This window comes from Sphaeramia orbicularis, chromosome 13 (genome assembly GCF_902148855.1).
Source record: "Sphaeramia orbicularis chromosome 13, fSphaOr1.1, whole genome shotgun sequence".
NCBI classification, from domain to species: domain Eukaryota; kingdom Metazoa; phylum Chordata; class Actinopteri; order Kurtiformes; family Apogonidae; genus Sphaeramia; species Sphaeramia orbicularis.
This window is the reverse complement of record NC_043969.1, coordinates 32981234-32997921: the sequence shown is the minus strand read 5'-3', so window position 1 is coordinate 32997921 and position 16688 is coordinate 32981234. Positions and strand designations below refer to the sequence as shown.

General features: G+C 38.2%; 1 protein-coding gene across 2 annotated transcripts in view; it reads right to left on the bottom strand.

Annotated features, from left to right (window-relative positions):
• nectin3a (nectin cell adhesion molecule 3a) overlaps nucleotides 1–16688 on the bottom strand; it is a 31644-nt gene extending 14956 nt beyond the window's left edge. For both annotated transcript variants that reach the window (XM_030152730.1, XM_030152731.1), the window contains exon 1: nucleotides 16564–16688. In XM_030152730.1, coding sequence (XP_030008590.1) covers nucleotides 16564–16645 — 82 coding nt within the window. In that variant the 5' untranslated portion in view covers nucleotides 16646–16688. The remainder of the gene's footprint in view (nucleotides 1–16563) is intronic.

The window sequence follows — 16688 nt, the reverse complement described above, 5'->3', positions numbered from 1 at the left end:
AAATCTACAACTAAAACAAAATTTGTCCTGTGGAGTTTCAACTGAATACTGCTGGGTAACAGGATGTAGTGCAGTGGATGTAACTGTTTTTAAGCTTTGTTCACTGTGATTCATGACTACTAATGCGCTGAAGATAAAGTCAAATGAACCGTTACAACATTTTAGATTTATCAGAGCCTTTTCTTTTAATAACCTTTTACTGTCGTAAAAATTGTATTTCAACTGAAAAGTGACGCAGATTAAAATTTTTATTCCTAATCAGCATTCTCCAAGCTGCAGTATATGGGATCATCACCCATATATCACATTTTGTGTTTCCTGAGTCTACATTAACAGCCTACAGTATTTGCTGCAGACATGATTTTCCTGAGGTTAAGAAAGGCCTGGGCTTCATCTGGATGCACTGTTTTCTCTCTTAATAGGCAGCATACACTCACCACAGGACACTCAGACTGTCGCTCTTGCTAATTATCAGAGCACCTTTTAAGCAGAGAAGAAAAAAGTCTGGAATAAGATGAAACAAAACATGAAAACATGCAATTTCATGTTTTTATTCCCCCTCTTTTTTTATTAGCCCCTTAATTTGACTTGAAGCTCACCACAAGATTTTTGCCAGGCTTTTTATTTAAACCGACGCAACAGGCAAAACATTTTCGAACATTAATAATCATTTCAACACTAATTCAGTGAAATACTCAGTATCAGCCAGAAAATACATGTGACAAGAAATGTCAAAATGGCTGCAGCCAAAAACATAATATTTTATAACTTAGAAGAAATACTGAAATAAACATGGACAAAAACATTTCCCTGTGATCCTGCTGTGAAAAGTTGTAGACTGGTGCAGTCATCTACATTTCAGTTGATAGACCTGCAACTGGGCTTTAGCAAAAAAAACAAAACAAAACAAAAACAACCAGCTCAATGGGAATGAAATGCAGTATCTTGGAAAACTAACCTGAAATAAGTCCTAAATTACATGTTATGGCTTTAGTCTGAGTGGAAAAAAACCTATCTAGACTGTTTTTTGAGTAAAACACCAAAAATGAGTCATCAATAGAGGCATAAAAACATTTTAAATGCACTACATAAAGATTTACAATGCTGGTCAAGAATTAATTGTGGAGTACATTCACATGAAACCTTATGAAAATGTTTGTTTTATGTATAAATTAAAAAAAAAAAAAAAAGATTTCACTGAATGAACATTTCACTTTTTTTGACACAGCTATAGCGCGAGTAAACTATATTTGGGAGCCATAAATTTCCACTTTGTACGTAGTCTCGGATGTGTATGGAGTAAAGCTTATAAAAGTGGTCCACTGGCTGGTATTTTGAGTCTTTGGCATGAATGTGAGTGGTAAACCACAGCAATGCTATCTTGGTTTGTGAGGAATATAGCCAAGGAGGCTGAGGCTCCCCCTGCTCCATTACGTCCCCTGTAATTTCAGTGATTACACACACACACTCAACACACACACGGTTTTTCTCGTCCAAAATAAGGACTAAGTGTGTGACCATGTGTGTACGAGTCAGGCATTTTGTTTGAATCGCTGCTGAAACTTAAATGTGTGTTGCACTGCGTTGTGTAGTTTCTTGCTGTGCTATACTTTGGGCTTTCCTGTTTTTTTCCTCCTTTGGTGACTGAAATTTTCTAAATATTTTCCTAGTTTTGTTTTTTTCTCAAGGTGTAAACTGATCTAATACGCTTTTAACTTATTACATGCAAGGCTGCTATTTGTTCATCACTTTAAAAGATACTCAGGGAAAGTCACCTGGGATTATTATTCAATTATTCTAATACATTTCTAAGGATACATTCTCATTTTAAGTCACCTTTGATTCATGAGGTGTTCTAAAATTAGCCTTCACTATTAAAACATGCCTTGCAGTGTTGCCCTGTTTGCACTGCGTCTGCCGGAGTCCTCTGGGTGCTCCGGTGAGGGGGAGAATCAGGGTCAGAGCCATGTGGGTTTTGAATTCTCCTCTCTACAGCCTTCTGAGCTGACATGACAGCTGTTTGTTGTCGCCCTACCATGCAGTTTTTTGCTCATTCAAATAAAACAAAATTATGCAGCTGTGTCAAAAGCTTGACAGCAAGATAAATATTTACAAATGTGTGCAACCAGTACCACAATATTATCAACAGACAAACAAAATTCACCATGCAGCCCCAGTTGTCTGAGGAACAGTAAACTAACATGCTTTGCATACATGACACTGTATTGATGTATGCAGACACGTGTCTTAGACAGGCATCTCCGTAACATGCTTTGCATACTACAGCTACCTGACACGACACTCCAACTGCTACCGTACGTGGTTTGTCTATCTCACTGTGTCAGCTTTCAGGTCTGTCAAAGCATACAGAGAAACTAGACTCCATGCATACTATGTTGTGTTTGTTTTACAGTAAGCATTTGGGAGTAAGTAGGAAAAGGAGGGAGAGAAAGGGGGGAAGTGCTTCAAGCGGACTCCACCCTAACCATTATGGGAGGAAAGACAGATGGCCTCTGCATGGGATACCTACACAGCCAGGAGGTGAGTGGGGAAACTTGGCACTGTGAGCTGAGACCATGAAGAACACAGCCGGGTCTCACAAACTAGAGCACCGTGAAATATTATCTAAAATACTGCAAACAAATGAAATGTAAGCAGAGCGTTAAACAAAGCTGTCATGCTGTTTCACCAACAAAATAGGTGTACAGCTTCAGAGATGAAGAGCAGCCTGGGACTGTCACGAGTTTTATTGCTAGCTATCCATCTAATGCAACAAACAACCAAACTACACAGAGCTGGAAATCTTTATGTTGGGTTACAGTTTCGATGACTTGCAGTGTCAAGGCATAACACTCTACACGACTATATGTACCTTGTTCCACAAAACTTAATTTCTCTGAGCAGGACTGGACTGCACTTTTGCCCTCCCACAGAAACGACATCCTCGAGAAACCCAGGGAAAGAATGAACTCATGGGAAGGTTATGCTTGCCCTTTGAAGAAATGTTTCATATTTGTTTCTTTCCCTCCTGACATCACTAATTGCGACAAGCTGCTCGAAAGACGCAATGCTAAATCAAAACCTTCCTCTCTGCCTGGCAACCGGCTCAAACATTCAACGTCGGCCACTTGATGAGCCAAAATCTCCACCTCCACAGACCTGACCTAGCTTCAGCCCTGACCTCCCCAAAGGAGTCCGTCTCTAGGCTAGAGAGCTTCCCAGTGAAGCATGCACTGCGTGTCAGCAACATGTGAAACAGAGGGATCCAAGGCCAACAACATTCACAAGAAGCAACAAAATAGACAATATGTCATGTTCATGTAGACAAACTCCATGAATAGATTATAATGTCAAACAGCACTCAAGAGGGACTGATCTGAAGACCTCACAGGAGAAGAATGCAGACATAAGATCTGTGCAGGAGGGAGTGTGGTTTAGGACTAAAGCAAGAGGAAAGTCTGACTGCTCAGCATTCAGACATGGATCCAGTAAGGCCAGGATGAATTAAGGACACAAAGCATGAAATAGGGAAGTTTTTGCAAGAAGTATAGAAGTTACAATTGTAGACAGATGGAAAAAACATATACGCCCGTATGAACTAATATCTTCTGTTTACCTTGAAAGTCAGAGCTGAGAATGACGTCAAACCTGAGCTGACTGCTTTCCAGTGCAACAAGTCAAGAAAACAAAAAAGGAATATCAGTTCTAGTAAGGTTAGCTAGCAATACTAGTTGACAATTCATTACAGTATATTTTGCAGATAGAAATGGCATATTGACATGACCACATATAAATCAGACAGTACCGTATGTATGATTGGTTTAATGAGACGCAAACCCAAAGAAGTGCAAATAAATTGCGTAAAAGCTGTTACTATCGATGCATGTAGCAGCCATCTTGGATTTTGAAGTCTGATGTTTGATGATAGTCTGCCTTTCTGAGTCAAAACTGCAACCAGGGGGGTTCCAGTCAGAATTTCCCACTGGATACTTGGAAATTTGCACTTTACAGTTCAAAGCAAACACATTACATGTAAGCACATGTAAATGACTAGGTTTTAGAGGAATAAATTGTGTGGTTTGCTGTTGAACCAGATTTGAACCAGATTTTAGAATTGGACATATTTGGTTTTAATGCGTTATTTTAGCTGCAGTTTTTAACAAAATTAAGTTATTAATGATTTCTGATTTATTAATGATACCAACTTAAAACTTTAACAAAGACAGTTCTGATAATGTATCATTAAGTCTTTGCTTTGATTTTTCTGTATGCACTGTGGTAAATAAATCAATTTACCAAAAACTTCTTATGTATTGAAATGTGGGATCAAACAAAATCAGACATTTTTCAGTGCTTATTAGTATCTGCGCAATTCAGTCGGTACCATAAAAGTATTCAAGTGCCGTATCTAACCGTCTGATTCATGATTCGAGTGACATTTGTTGCTCCTCCCTCTCTACCCTTGTTTTCAGTTTTTTCTCTACTCTCAGCTATAAAAGCACAAAATCTCACTTCAGAATAGACAGTGTATAAAAGCTTGGCCAATATTGTGATGATTCTGCACCTACTAATGTCACAATGAAGAATTTTTGGTTGTCTGACCTAAGCAAGCAAACGTTTAAGTGCCAGGCTAATGAAAGGTGGGTTTCACACTGTCCCCATCACACACTAAAGTGTTAGTAAGCATACATACAGTAGCATACATAGCATACACTGGTGGTGCACATGACTTACTGTAGTCCCCCAACTCCTTTCCCGCTGCATTAATTTTCAAATATCCGTAGGAGGCAGAGGGGCAGTGTTTCATTACTCTTTAATAAGTGCACTAAGTCAAACTCCTTCCAGGCATTAAAGTCTCTTAGTCAAGTGCAGGAGGGTAGCAATGCTGGTGGACTATTATGTTTATATCTGACAACAAAGGTCACTTTCAGATGTTCATTAACATGCTTTAAGTGCATGGTGGCGTAGAGGCTTTCTGACAATTGCGCTGACAAACTGCAGACTAACTGCAGCAGCCAGTGTAATCTATATGAAACTGTGATGCAGAAGTAGAAAAAACATTCTATAAAGCTGCACTAACAATAGAATCTAATCTTGTCATATCTCTGAGAAGGCACAAAAGCACATCAGGGAAAAGAGAAAAACCTTGGAAAAAGCAATTCAGAGACAGAGCACTGCAACACAAATTGCGATTGTTGGTAAACTGCACTGTAACGTGGGAATTTTCTTAATAACTGCTCCACTGGGGCTTGCAGTTTCTGAGAGTCATGTGTGCCTTTAAACACTGCTGACTCAATGAAGTCAATAGGCAACATAAAGCCATTTGTTTAGTATTGTTACCCTCTAAAGAGGTTACCAGGGTGAAAAAAATTCAGACAATGCCTGAATGCCTAACACAACCCACCGGACCTTTGCTTTATCTCTGTGAGATCGACTCTCAATCAGAGACATTTTAAGACAGGATAGGCCAAGTGTTGAATTGCCTGATTTGTAGCATGCCTTTATCGTAAGAAATATTTGTGCAGTGTGAAGAAACATTAGTCTCTACACCAACTCTAATCTCCCTCCTTCCTTCCTAGCATTGTGTTATCAGGGTGTGAGGCTTTCTCAGTAGACTAATTCATGGCAGAGACAAACACAGGCTGACAGGTCTTTAAAAAAGGGGGTTGGCAGGCCTCTTTAACATGTCATTGTCCTCTTCAAACCCCCTTTTTTGCTCATATATAGCCCTGTAGATGTCTGTGACCTTCTCATCCAAGTCACATTTGATTAAATATTAGTGCTTGAAAGAAAAAGATCAATATTGTTGGCATACAAAGTGTCAAGGTTAGGTTGCTACCCCTCATAAGGCTTGTGCTTATGGTGTAGGACTTGTGAAGGACAATGTCTACCACTGTGTACTAAAACAACACAAACATTCCTGCAGCGTCCTGATGTATTGTGTGGGATCTGTTATTGTTTGTTGTGGGTGTTTGAGGTATTTTAGTATGTGCGCACAATGCTTTAGACCCTGAGATGGCCAGTAATGTCCACTTTTCCCGCAGCCAGAAAATGTAAAGGAATTTGGAACAAACAAGACAACTTGCTAAAGAAACACTATGCCACAGAAAACAGGGGAAGACATAATTCAGTCTGCCATGTGAAAAGGCTAACTTCATTTTGTCAGTTTTCTTTTTAAGTACTTAGGTCACAACGAGTGTCTTTAGTAATTAGAGCTTAAGTGCGTGACATTTCTGACGTAAAGATGCTAATAGAGTGTGCACGGATGCACAGTACTGTTGAAAGTTACACTGAGGTTGAAATGTTGTCCAAATCAGGAAGTGCTAACTCATCAAATGCAGATGAACCCCTTTTGTCCTTTCTTTTGTCGCTGAGTGGCTCCAAACACCCTCTTCTCATTTGTCTCAGAATTCAACAGACACACAATTTTTCAACCACTGTATGTGATTTCACTTAAAGAACAAATATGTAAAGTATTTTGTACTTTCCAAGCAAGTGGTTGGCTTAGTATCTGTAACTGATTTCAGATAATAATTCACAATGCCTTAACAGAGTAAAAGAAATTTGCTGTTCCCGATGTGGGTGTCCTGAACAATGCTTAAGGCGTAAAACCAGCATAAACAGCAAAAAATCATTACAAAATGAAATATGTTGTAGTTTTCTCATATAAAGTGTTATAAACACAAGTTCATTTCATTTGTTAAAGTTGAAAGATATCAGGTTTTGGTGATGTCCACAATAACTGAGACTGCAGAGAAGAGTGAAAAGGGTTCCTTACTAATGACAGACTTCACTGCCCCTCACTAGGTCTAAATGGGCTACTGTACTTTCATTTGACCATCTAACATAATGGAAACATAGTTTCCCACATGCCACAGTGACCCCAAAGGGAATTAGACTGTTTTTCTTCAAAATTATTCCCATGATTAACTAATTTTAGATTTTTTTGAATGGCGCCTACATCTTCCAGAAACAAGCAATAACTTATATTTTTAGGGAACCTACAGCACGTTATTGGTTACTTCCTCATGTAATTTACGTAAAGTGGTTTAAGTATTACATGTAAAGTATGATACATTACTACTGTTCACTGTTTTAAAGTTTACCATTTGTCGTTGTCAAGGTCGGATGCAGCTCCTTTTATCCATAAAATCTATACAAATATGTGAAACTACATGAATGGACAAAGCTGTTTACAGCCTCAATCTAGATGACCACACATATCAAGGAAGGAAGTAAAGCAGCCCAGCAAAAACCCTTTTCTGCACTGTCGATATGCAGAGGTCAGTACACAGTGGTTTGGTCAGTGTGGCATTTTTCACCAGCATTTATCCTAGTTAAAGGAAGTTCATTTCCCAGGCACACCCACTATTCCTGTCACCTATTCTCACCCTGTTTTTGCAACAGATTAAAGCGTCACTCTTGATTTAGGCTTACCACCCACTTTGAAAAGTGGGAACAAGGAGATTTAGGTGCTGTGTATAACTGTCACAGATTATATAAATAAATAAATAAACAAACAAATAAATAATTTTTTTAAACACCAAAATATCTACAATGGCCTCAAAGATGGACATGCATTGAAACCAGTAAATACAGAGATCACGCCCTTAAAATATATGTAAAATCCAAAAAAACACAAAAACCAATAAGAGACAGGTGCCTTAAGTTGCATGACATAGCATTCCTATAAGAACCTCAACTAGATCTGAAAGACAAATATTTTGAGTACATAAAGGCAATAGTATTCCATTTGGTATTATAGCTCTGAGCTGTAATGCAATCTGTGGAATATCTGATCTTTCAATATTGTTTTTAAGCCCTAAATAGAAGTAGGTTGTTTTGTTCCAATTTCTTTCATAATTCAAGGAGAAGCAAAAAATAGAAACCACACTGAGCTATCACATTTGTCAGGAATGAGCGGTAACCTATGACTCTTTCTCTGTGAGAAACAGCAGCTTGGCTACCGAAAGAAATATAAGAAATGAGCCTCCTTCAAAGCTCTGTTGGGTCTTATTAACAAACCTTTAAACCAAGAGAAGTACTATACCTCAGCTGTACAGTCTATGTGAAAAGTAATGTACAGCAGTATTCAGCAAGTGTGGAAAGGAGTGCTATACTCCTTAAACCATTACTGCCATAGATCTACATTAAGGTCCAATGCTAAGGCTGGGAAAAATTATAATTAAAGTGCAAAATATCTATTCTCAATGTTGTAGTAAACCTATGGATTTGTCACTAGAAAAGAGTCTGTTTTCAGCTATAGACACTCGAAAAATTCTTCTAGGACTAGTACAAGATCTCAAATGCCTATTACACTGTTCTGGCCCGTCATTCATGAGCTTACCCATTATTGTACATAAAATATACATGACCACTTCCTGCTCACTTAGGGTTTTGGACATACTGCCCTTGAATAGTGACTTCTAGGCTTTTTTTTACTGTTTAATCCAGCAGTTTTAAGAGCCACATAGTAAAGCTCATTAATATTACAGTGTGTACAGTACAAATAATAAATCCTCTTTAAAAATCCGTGCTTAAAAGTTTAGTGATTGAATAAACAATTGGAGTGTATAGTGCCTGTATCTTATCAAAAGGTGTGCCATGTCAATTGCTGGATAAGTAAAACATTTGGAGGATTCCTTCAATCTGCTCTTGTGTATTGCATGCCAAAATTTCTAAAGTAAAAGCAAATGAAACAGCAGAACTAAAAGCTTACTTGCTGCAGCCAACATTGCTTAGTGTTTAGCTGGTGGGTGTTAATAATTTTCCACTTGGGTGGTAGGGGTGTGTCAGTGCATACAACTGACTGTGTGCTCATCCCAAACATCATAACCACCTGACAGCTGAATGAGTGAAACATCTAAGACTGAGTGCTGAAAAGCAGCCACACCTGTTTCCCATAACCCCGGTGCTCTTCTCCTGGGGGATGCAACTGCTGACTGTGCACTTCCTGCATGTACCCCTCTATAATATAGACTGTGAAGACCTAGTGTATCCAAATGACCCTAACCTTAGTTGCATACTGTGATCTGTTCTTTTGGGGAAAAACCTGGAGTCGTGAAAACAGCATGCAAAAAAAGGTTTAAAAGGTTTCCCTCTGTTCATTCACAGTAGGTAATTAACCATGGAAATATCTGGAAGCCATTTACATGGCGCAGTTTCCTATGACTCAGTGAATAAAATTGCTGATTCCTGTCTTTGTAAGATTTATTCAGTAGACAAGGAACCCTAGCTAACGCACACTGAACAGCACTACTAATATCTGCATTTTTAATGTATTTATCTGCATTTTTTCCTTCCCCTTCCATTTTTGCATGGCTAATTTCACATGCACTTTGCTGATTTAAACTGTTGACTCCTGGTACAACCATTAGGAGGAAGTAGACTCAAAATGATCAAGCAAAAGACCCACCCAACATCTAATCCATTATTACTGGCTCATAAACCAAAACATTGGTACAAAGATGGCCTTCTATTTTTTATTATGGCCAACAGCACCCATAAAAAGACCAAAACCAACTGTGGGGTAATGTATCCAGCTTCATTAGGTATCTTTGATCCTCATCTCCAAACCAAACCCAGACTGTATATACTGTTCAACAGGAACTATTTTTTTCGTGAAACAATTTTCTAAAACACCTGGGCATTGCACCATTTTAGCAGTTGTTCAAACAGCAGTAAGTGCTACATTTGTGGCTAACAATTTTCAGAAATAATACACATTTAGCTTGCTGGTAAATGTTTAAACAGCAGGACAGTGGATAGGAATGGTAGTACCCATGTTCATAATGACGAGGACGCACGACAGTCAGTCTGTCAGTGTTACTCATGGATGTGTTATTAGTTTTTTGTACAATAGAGCTCTATGGCTCAGGGAAATAAGATATATCAGGCTCAACTTGAAATGCATATTAACAATGAGGGGGATACAGTCAGGAAAGGTTTTGCATGCATCTAAGGTTATGAATGTGGGCAGACTTCACTTTTTGCCCATAATTGCAGTATATAGTTCACCCCACTGTCGCTACACAGTGATCTGAAGCACAGCTGGGATTTTTATTCAACTAGTGAAGCCGTGATGCTGTTATAAGGACAGTACATAGCTGGATAACCCATGTTATCAGGGTTTTCACTAGGTTCTTAGAGGGCTTTAGTGGTGGTGTTGATGGGGGGTGATTTGGCTGGAAGTTTAGGGGGGCACACATCAGAAACATTTGTTGCTATTCATATTTTATCATGATTTCACTTCTCAAAGTTCACAGGGTGGGATGGCAACACGTAACAGGATAGAGCTGTGAATTACCTCCAGACAGTGACTATGCAACATATTTATTTACAATTACAAACAATTTATTACTCATTTAATTATGCAACCCTACTGGGTGCTTAAAAAACCTGAGTGGAAATGCTGCAGTTGTGGAAAAAATGCTTTTCATTTGCCCTTATGCTTGCTTGTCTGCTCAGGAAAAATGAGGCTGAGCTCTGTCACAGTTGTATGAATTTAGATTTTTGACCTCATATTTGTCAAAATTACAATCCTGTTAAGGGAGGATGTCGGATGTTAAGTGTCAGAGATTGTATATTGTAAGGTTCTGAAGGGAGGACTGGGGAAGCCCCTGTTTGTGTGCCAGTAAGTTATGAACTAGCCTATTACTTAAGTATTAATGCACATGTTGTTTTATGCTTATAGATCACTTAATCATATTATATGGTAAGATGTGATACTGAGTGGAAACAGTTCTTGGGCTAAAGATGACCTTCCTGTCCAAACACAGCTAGGGTGTGAGAGAGAAAATGTTCTGTTCATCGTTCAAATTAAACTCAATCAATAGTTTTCACTGATTCTGCTGTGTCTAACATATTGTTCCCCATTGTATGGTTAAAAAAAGGAAATAGTCAAATTTTAAAATTGAAAACTGGCTGTTAAAATATGAAATATCTCAACTGTTGAATATTTGGGAGCAAACATACAAAACACACTCACATACTCACAGACTAAACCAGTAGTTAACAAATGTGTTTTTATCTGAAGACTCAAAACAGAAATGGGGCATCTCCTTGGGACCCAAACTTTATAAAATTTCTTAACTGATATAACACCTCCATTTTTACTGAAAATGTATCACAGTATCTCTTTAAGGTAAAAGATAAGGTGTATAAGAATGAAGATCAAACATATTTTATTTATGTTTTAAGAATTTAATTTAATGATGGAGAACTGTTGCATTAAATCAACAAAATGGACAAAATAAAAAAAGAAAACAAGCAAAAAGGAACAAAAGAAGCAAGATTTTTTTTTAAATGACAAAATAATACAGAAAAATAACAGAAAATAAGAAAAATAATCAATAAAAGGAGGAAAATGAGCAAAACAACCAATGAAACAGACAAAAAAACCACACACACACACACACACACACAAAAAAAAAGATGGCTGGCCTAATAAAAAGCTTTCACAATTTTGGGTCACAAGTTTGCGAAGGGCAGGATTAAACAATATTAACTGGAAGTGAATTGACCTCGGTGCTAATCCTAATGGACTATTCATAAATGCTGACTCATAATGTTATTGACAAGAGGCCACCATGTCACAAACTTTGTTGTTTTATTTATCCTTGTTAAATACAAGTCTGTGGATAAGGACACACTGACAGATGCTGCTCTGAATACACAAGGGACCACCAGGAGACAGTTTGCCTAACAGAGCCCCTGACAGTCACATCTGTCAGGGAAGAGGAAGCAAAGGGTAGAGTCAACAGAAGCTGGTGACCACAGGCTGCTCCCTGAACCCCGCACACAGCCGCCATTTCCCACAATAAAGCACTACCCTCATCTGCTGATGGCCTCCCTTCAAAAAGAAACACTGCATTCATTTAATGTGATTAGGAGTTTTCAGCCGGCTGCCTCACTACTAAGATTTAAGATCAAATGAGTGAATCAGATGGAGAGAACAGCTGCAACCCACAGATGCACACCCAAATCCTGAAACTACTTAAAAGCCCCCTCTTGCATATAATTCTTTAGCAAACAACCAGTATGAATAATTAAATCCAGTCATCAGTCAAATTTTGACGTAATGATGTCAGTGGCCCACAAGTCAGCTCACATCAAATCATGTTTGAAGAAACCCCAATGTCACTTAATTGCTATTAAGAGAATCTAGTAAATTTATTCTGACATTAGTCTCTTTAGTTCCTAAAATTTTCTTTACAACTACATCTACATATTCAGACCTAAATTAACTCACCCAAACACCTCCTTCCCTTTAATTTCCTTACCTGATCTGCCCTAAGCCTGCTGGTGGAGGCTACTTCCAATATATTTTAATGATAAACCTTTCTTGCAACTGTACATAATTTGTCAATTAATAACCGCTAAAGTGCATTAGCAGTTATGAGTCTGAATTTGCGGAGTCAGTGTTCTGTGTTTTCAAATCTATTTTTATTTTGACTCTGTAATTTCGGTGGCTCCATTACTACATTATTTATTTAGATTGTGAATCATGTGGCCCCAAGAGAAGAAACCACGAAACTACGGTCTTCAATTACAGACCTCACAGCCTCTGGCCACGCCTTGAAAGAATCCCCTCCTCACAACCCCATCACCACTACAGGGAATCTGATAATGACACAGAAAAGAAAAAGCCAACAGCTAAACTGTCACTAGTCCCCCTGCACACTAAACACAACAGCATGCCTGGGTCACATGGGTTCAACCATATGCCTGCTTGTGAGTCAAAACTCTAAAAACACATTACCAGGAGAGTTTGCTGGTTAGTTTGACTGAGACAAATGAAAACCTCCATACATGAGGCACACAACAGCATATGTGTGGAAGCTAATCAGCTTAGTTTACAATAACACATTGTTTATCTGCTCTCTATGTTGATTTATGAACCAGTGTTTTGTGGTTACAGACAGAAAAAGCACGGTATGAAGAAGACACAGTGAAAATATGTTTAAGTGTGCGCATGTGTGCATAAACTCTGAATGCCTGACAGTCAGTGAAAGTCTACTGTGCATACTAGTTAGAGATAGAGTGATTGGATTGACCTCCGCCAATAGGACATTTTACAAACTACCGGTATCAGCAGAACCTGGCTCCAGTTGTGGCAGATTGTTAATATGAGGCTTCCAAACTGGAAGTGCTGACGTTGAGGTAGGGTCTGGCAATCTCAAGATCTTGTGATCAATCTTAATTTGTCATATGACCTACTTTTCAAAGGGATTATATAGATTGTGTCATTAAAAAGTAAATAACAGCACTGCCAAAAGTTTCCTACTCAGCTAATATTGTAATATTTGTCTTAAATGACCCGCTTATTAGTGTAATTACAGTATTTTACAGAGTGCTGCGAGGAGGGTGTTGCATTAACCAATGGGTTTGTAGCACTGATGTAGCAAGCACAGGTCATAATGTTATTTCAGTCTGTTTAGGGTGATATTTAGGAGTTTGTGTAATTTGTGTTAATTACCTTAAGCCTGTTGGTCTGACTTCTGGACTGCAACATGCACTGAGTCTGATTTACACAGATGCTTAAGAGTTATGTTCAGTCTAAAAACGTTTTAGATTCACTATAAAACCGTCTGAGAGGACAAATTGGTTCACCACAGTCTAGGTAATTAATGGAAACACTGCAGATGTATGTACAGGAAAATGTGTACTCGTGTTTACTTCATCTAGATAGTGTGAACATATTGTAAAAAGGTCCAAAATGGTGCTAAATGGGTAGTCACAACAAGAACAAAGTCAGAAAGAACAGAAAACTACAGGAAAAGCTATAATTTGGTAGTAACTTGCGTCCATTTTATAAGAGGTGATAAAATTGCCATTCACATGTTGGATCCTTACTATACATCATCACATGATCTGATGGTCTGAACACCCAGTCCTACTATGAAGGGAAAAAAACTCAAAACATAAAAATTGCACTAGGTTACCTAGATATCTGATAGTCAGTTTGATGTTTAGTTCAAGACTTACTGATTCTTTACCCTGAATTTGATCTAGATTTATTTATTTACAGAAGGGATGTGCACAAATTTGTTGATTAGTCAAAATGGTAAGCAAAGTCAACATCTTTGACAACTTGACAAATTTTTATTTGGGGTGGATATTTGTATTTTGCTTCATCTAAATACAGATATAATGTTTATGGCACTGATTCTGCCTGAGTGCTGAATATATTAAACCTGAAAAAGTGTTTAAAAAGTTCCCTCACTCCTTAGGTAGTTAAATTATTGTTATTATTATTATTATTATTATTATTATTATTATTATTATTATTATTATTATGATTACTTAGGAAGAGGGCATGTGTTAATGATATCACGACTAATTGACTTAAACTGTCTGGATTATACAACTTCAATAAGCAATAAAATACCCCTCCCTAAGTTAAGATGTCTAGTTCCACAGTTATCTAGTTTGTAATGAAGTCAAAAGTAGAACATTGTAGATTTTTCTCCACACAAGTGGTGATATCAGCTGAATAATCAGCTGTCAGATGGTTACTTGAAAAATCCACTATCAGTCTACTTGTCATATACTAGTATCTGCATAAAACTAAAACTACCAAGAAACTGCAGTCCAAAAATGCAAAGGACATGCTTATCTAGTTTAACCACTGGTGATAAAGATGTCTGCTGATCAAATCTAAAATATTTCAGCAGCAATTGAAAAGTGGAATTATTACAACCTGACCTGTGTTCAAAGTAAAAGGAGGAAATCATCTACTGCACAGGTGTCAAACGTGTGGCCTGGGGGCCAAAACCGGCCTGCCAAAGTTTCAAATCCGGCCCGCGGGATGAATTTGCAAAGTGCAAGTTAGGGCATCGAACTCAAAAATAATACCATAATAGCCTATAAATAATGACAACACCAATTTTTTCTCCTTGATTTAGTGCAAAAAAACATTAAAAAATTATGAAAAATTATGAAAATATTTATATTAAGAAACTATCCTTTAACAATAAAATGTGAATAACCTGAGCAAATATGAACAACCTGAAATGTCTAAAGAAAATTAAGTGCAATTTCAACAATATTTTGCCTGTTACTAAATGTTTTGTGCCTCTGCAGATCTGATCTGTAATACACATGTATTAATGATAAGTTGAGGCATAATATTGATAAAATTGTACTCACATTTTTAAACAAATTTCTTTTTTTTCAGGTTGTTCACATTCTTTTTGTTTGGATAGTTTGTACATGTAAATATTGGCATAACTGAATGTTTTTTCTTGCAGTAAAAAAAATTTGGAGTTGTCATCATTTATTGGCTATCATGCCGTTATTTTACTGGTCCGGCCCACTTCAGATTAAACTGGGCTGAATGTGGCCCCCAGAAGAATATGAGTTTGACACCCCTGATCTACTGTATTTACTGTTTTCACTGCTTTCACATAAATACTGATAGTGACTCAAAAATCCACAGTCAGTCCTTCTGTATTGTTGCCAGTGGGTTTTTTGCAAAATTTTATTGCCTATGCATATCTGCAACCCCTATAGTGCATCTTTAAAGCTCTCACTGCCCTCTCTGCATTAAAGGGAGGTAGAGGGGGATGCAAATGACGCTTCCCTGGGCAGCATTGACTTCAGTATCCATTTATGTTTGTCTCCTCTTTTGTCATAACAGGCCTGTCGTGAATTGTAATCCTGGCTCAGAACGGGGATATAGCAAAGCTTTCCAGATGCACCACTCGGGACAGTGAGACTGGAAGGTGCTCTGGTTGGCATGCAGCCCAACTGCAGGTCAATACTTCTAGAGACTCTGCGACTGCAGTGCCTCCCTTGAAATATGTCTTCATTTCCCCTGCCACCCCTCACGCCCAAAACGGAGGAGTCTGCTGCCTCTCCTCTCCTCTTTCACATAGTTAACGTTCATCCCCCATCTATGTCCAGCAACCACTTGGCCAACTTTTCACAAAGGAGCTCCTCTTAGATCACTCGGCTATTTTAATACGCCACGAATAACTGCTGCTTCTCATTGACTTTCTGATGATTTGAGTGGGAGAGAAATTACCCGGTATTTCCCTTTTACACCCCACGTAACGCTAGCCAAGTCATTATGTGACACTACTGAAAGTACGCCTAGCTTAAATTCATAGCCGCAAAATCACCGCTGTAGTTGAAGTTTCGAGCGAAGCTTAAGTGAATTAGCATGAAACTCTGATTTAGTTAGCTTTGTGTAAAAATAGCAGCTGCTCAATAGGGTGTAAGTTAACACTAGTTACTGGTTGGTTAGTTAGTTAGTAGTTAATCTTAACGATGTGGCATTCCATAGGGGACGAAAATGAGGTACAGCTAACGGATGAACGGTGAAATACTTTCACAGTTCACACCAACGAAACATCAAGATAATAGCCCACAGACCGGAGCCGTTAGCTTAAATAAAGCTAGCTGGATAGGGCAGAAAGAGTCCACATCCACAGCTGAAGGTTCGTCGTATTGTCTAAGTAACGGTAGAAGACACTCCACTCTCCATTACAACTTCTTTCAGCGTTCTGAAAAGTAACACAGGTAGAATTTTTTTTTTTTTTTAAAAAGCCAAAAACTCACAGGTAAATACGATGAAAAGTGATGTAAAAAGTCGCAGTCCGTTAGTTGATAAAGTCCTCCTGAGCGGTGGTCTTTTCTCCATGTTTCCTCTGTGTCTGTGTCGGATCCGCTCCTCGCTAGTCCCT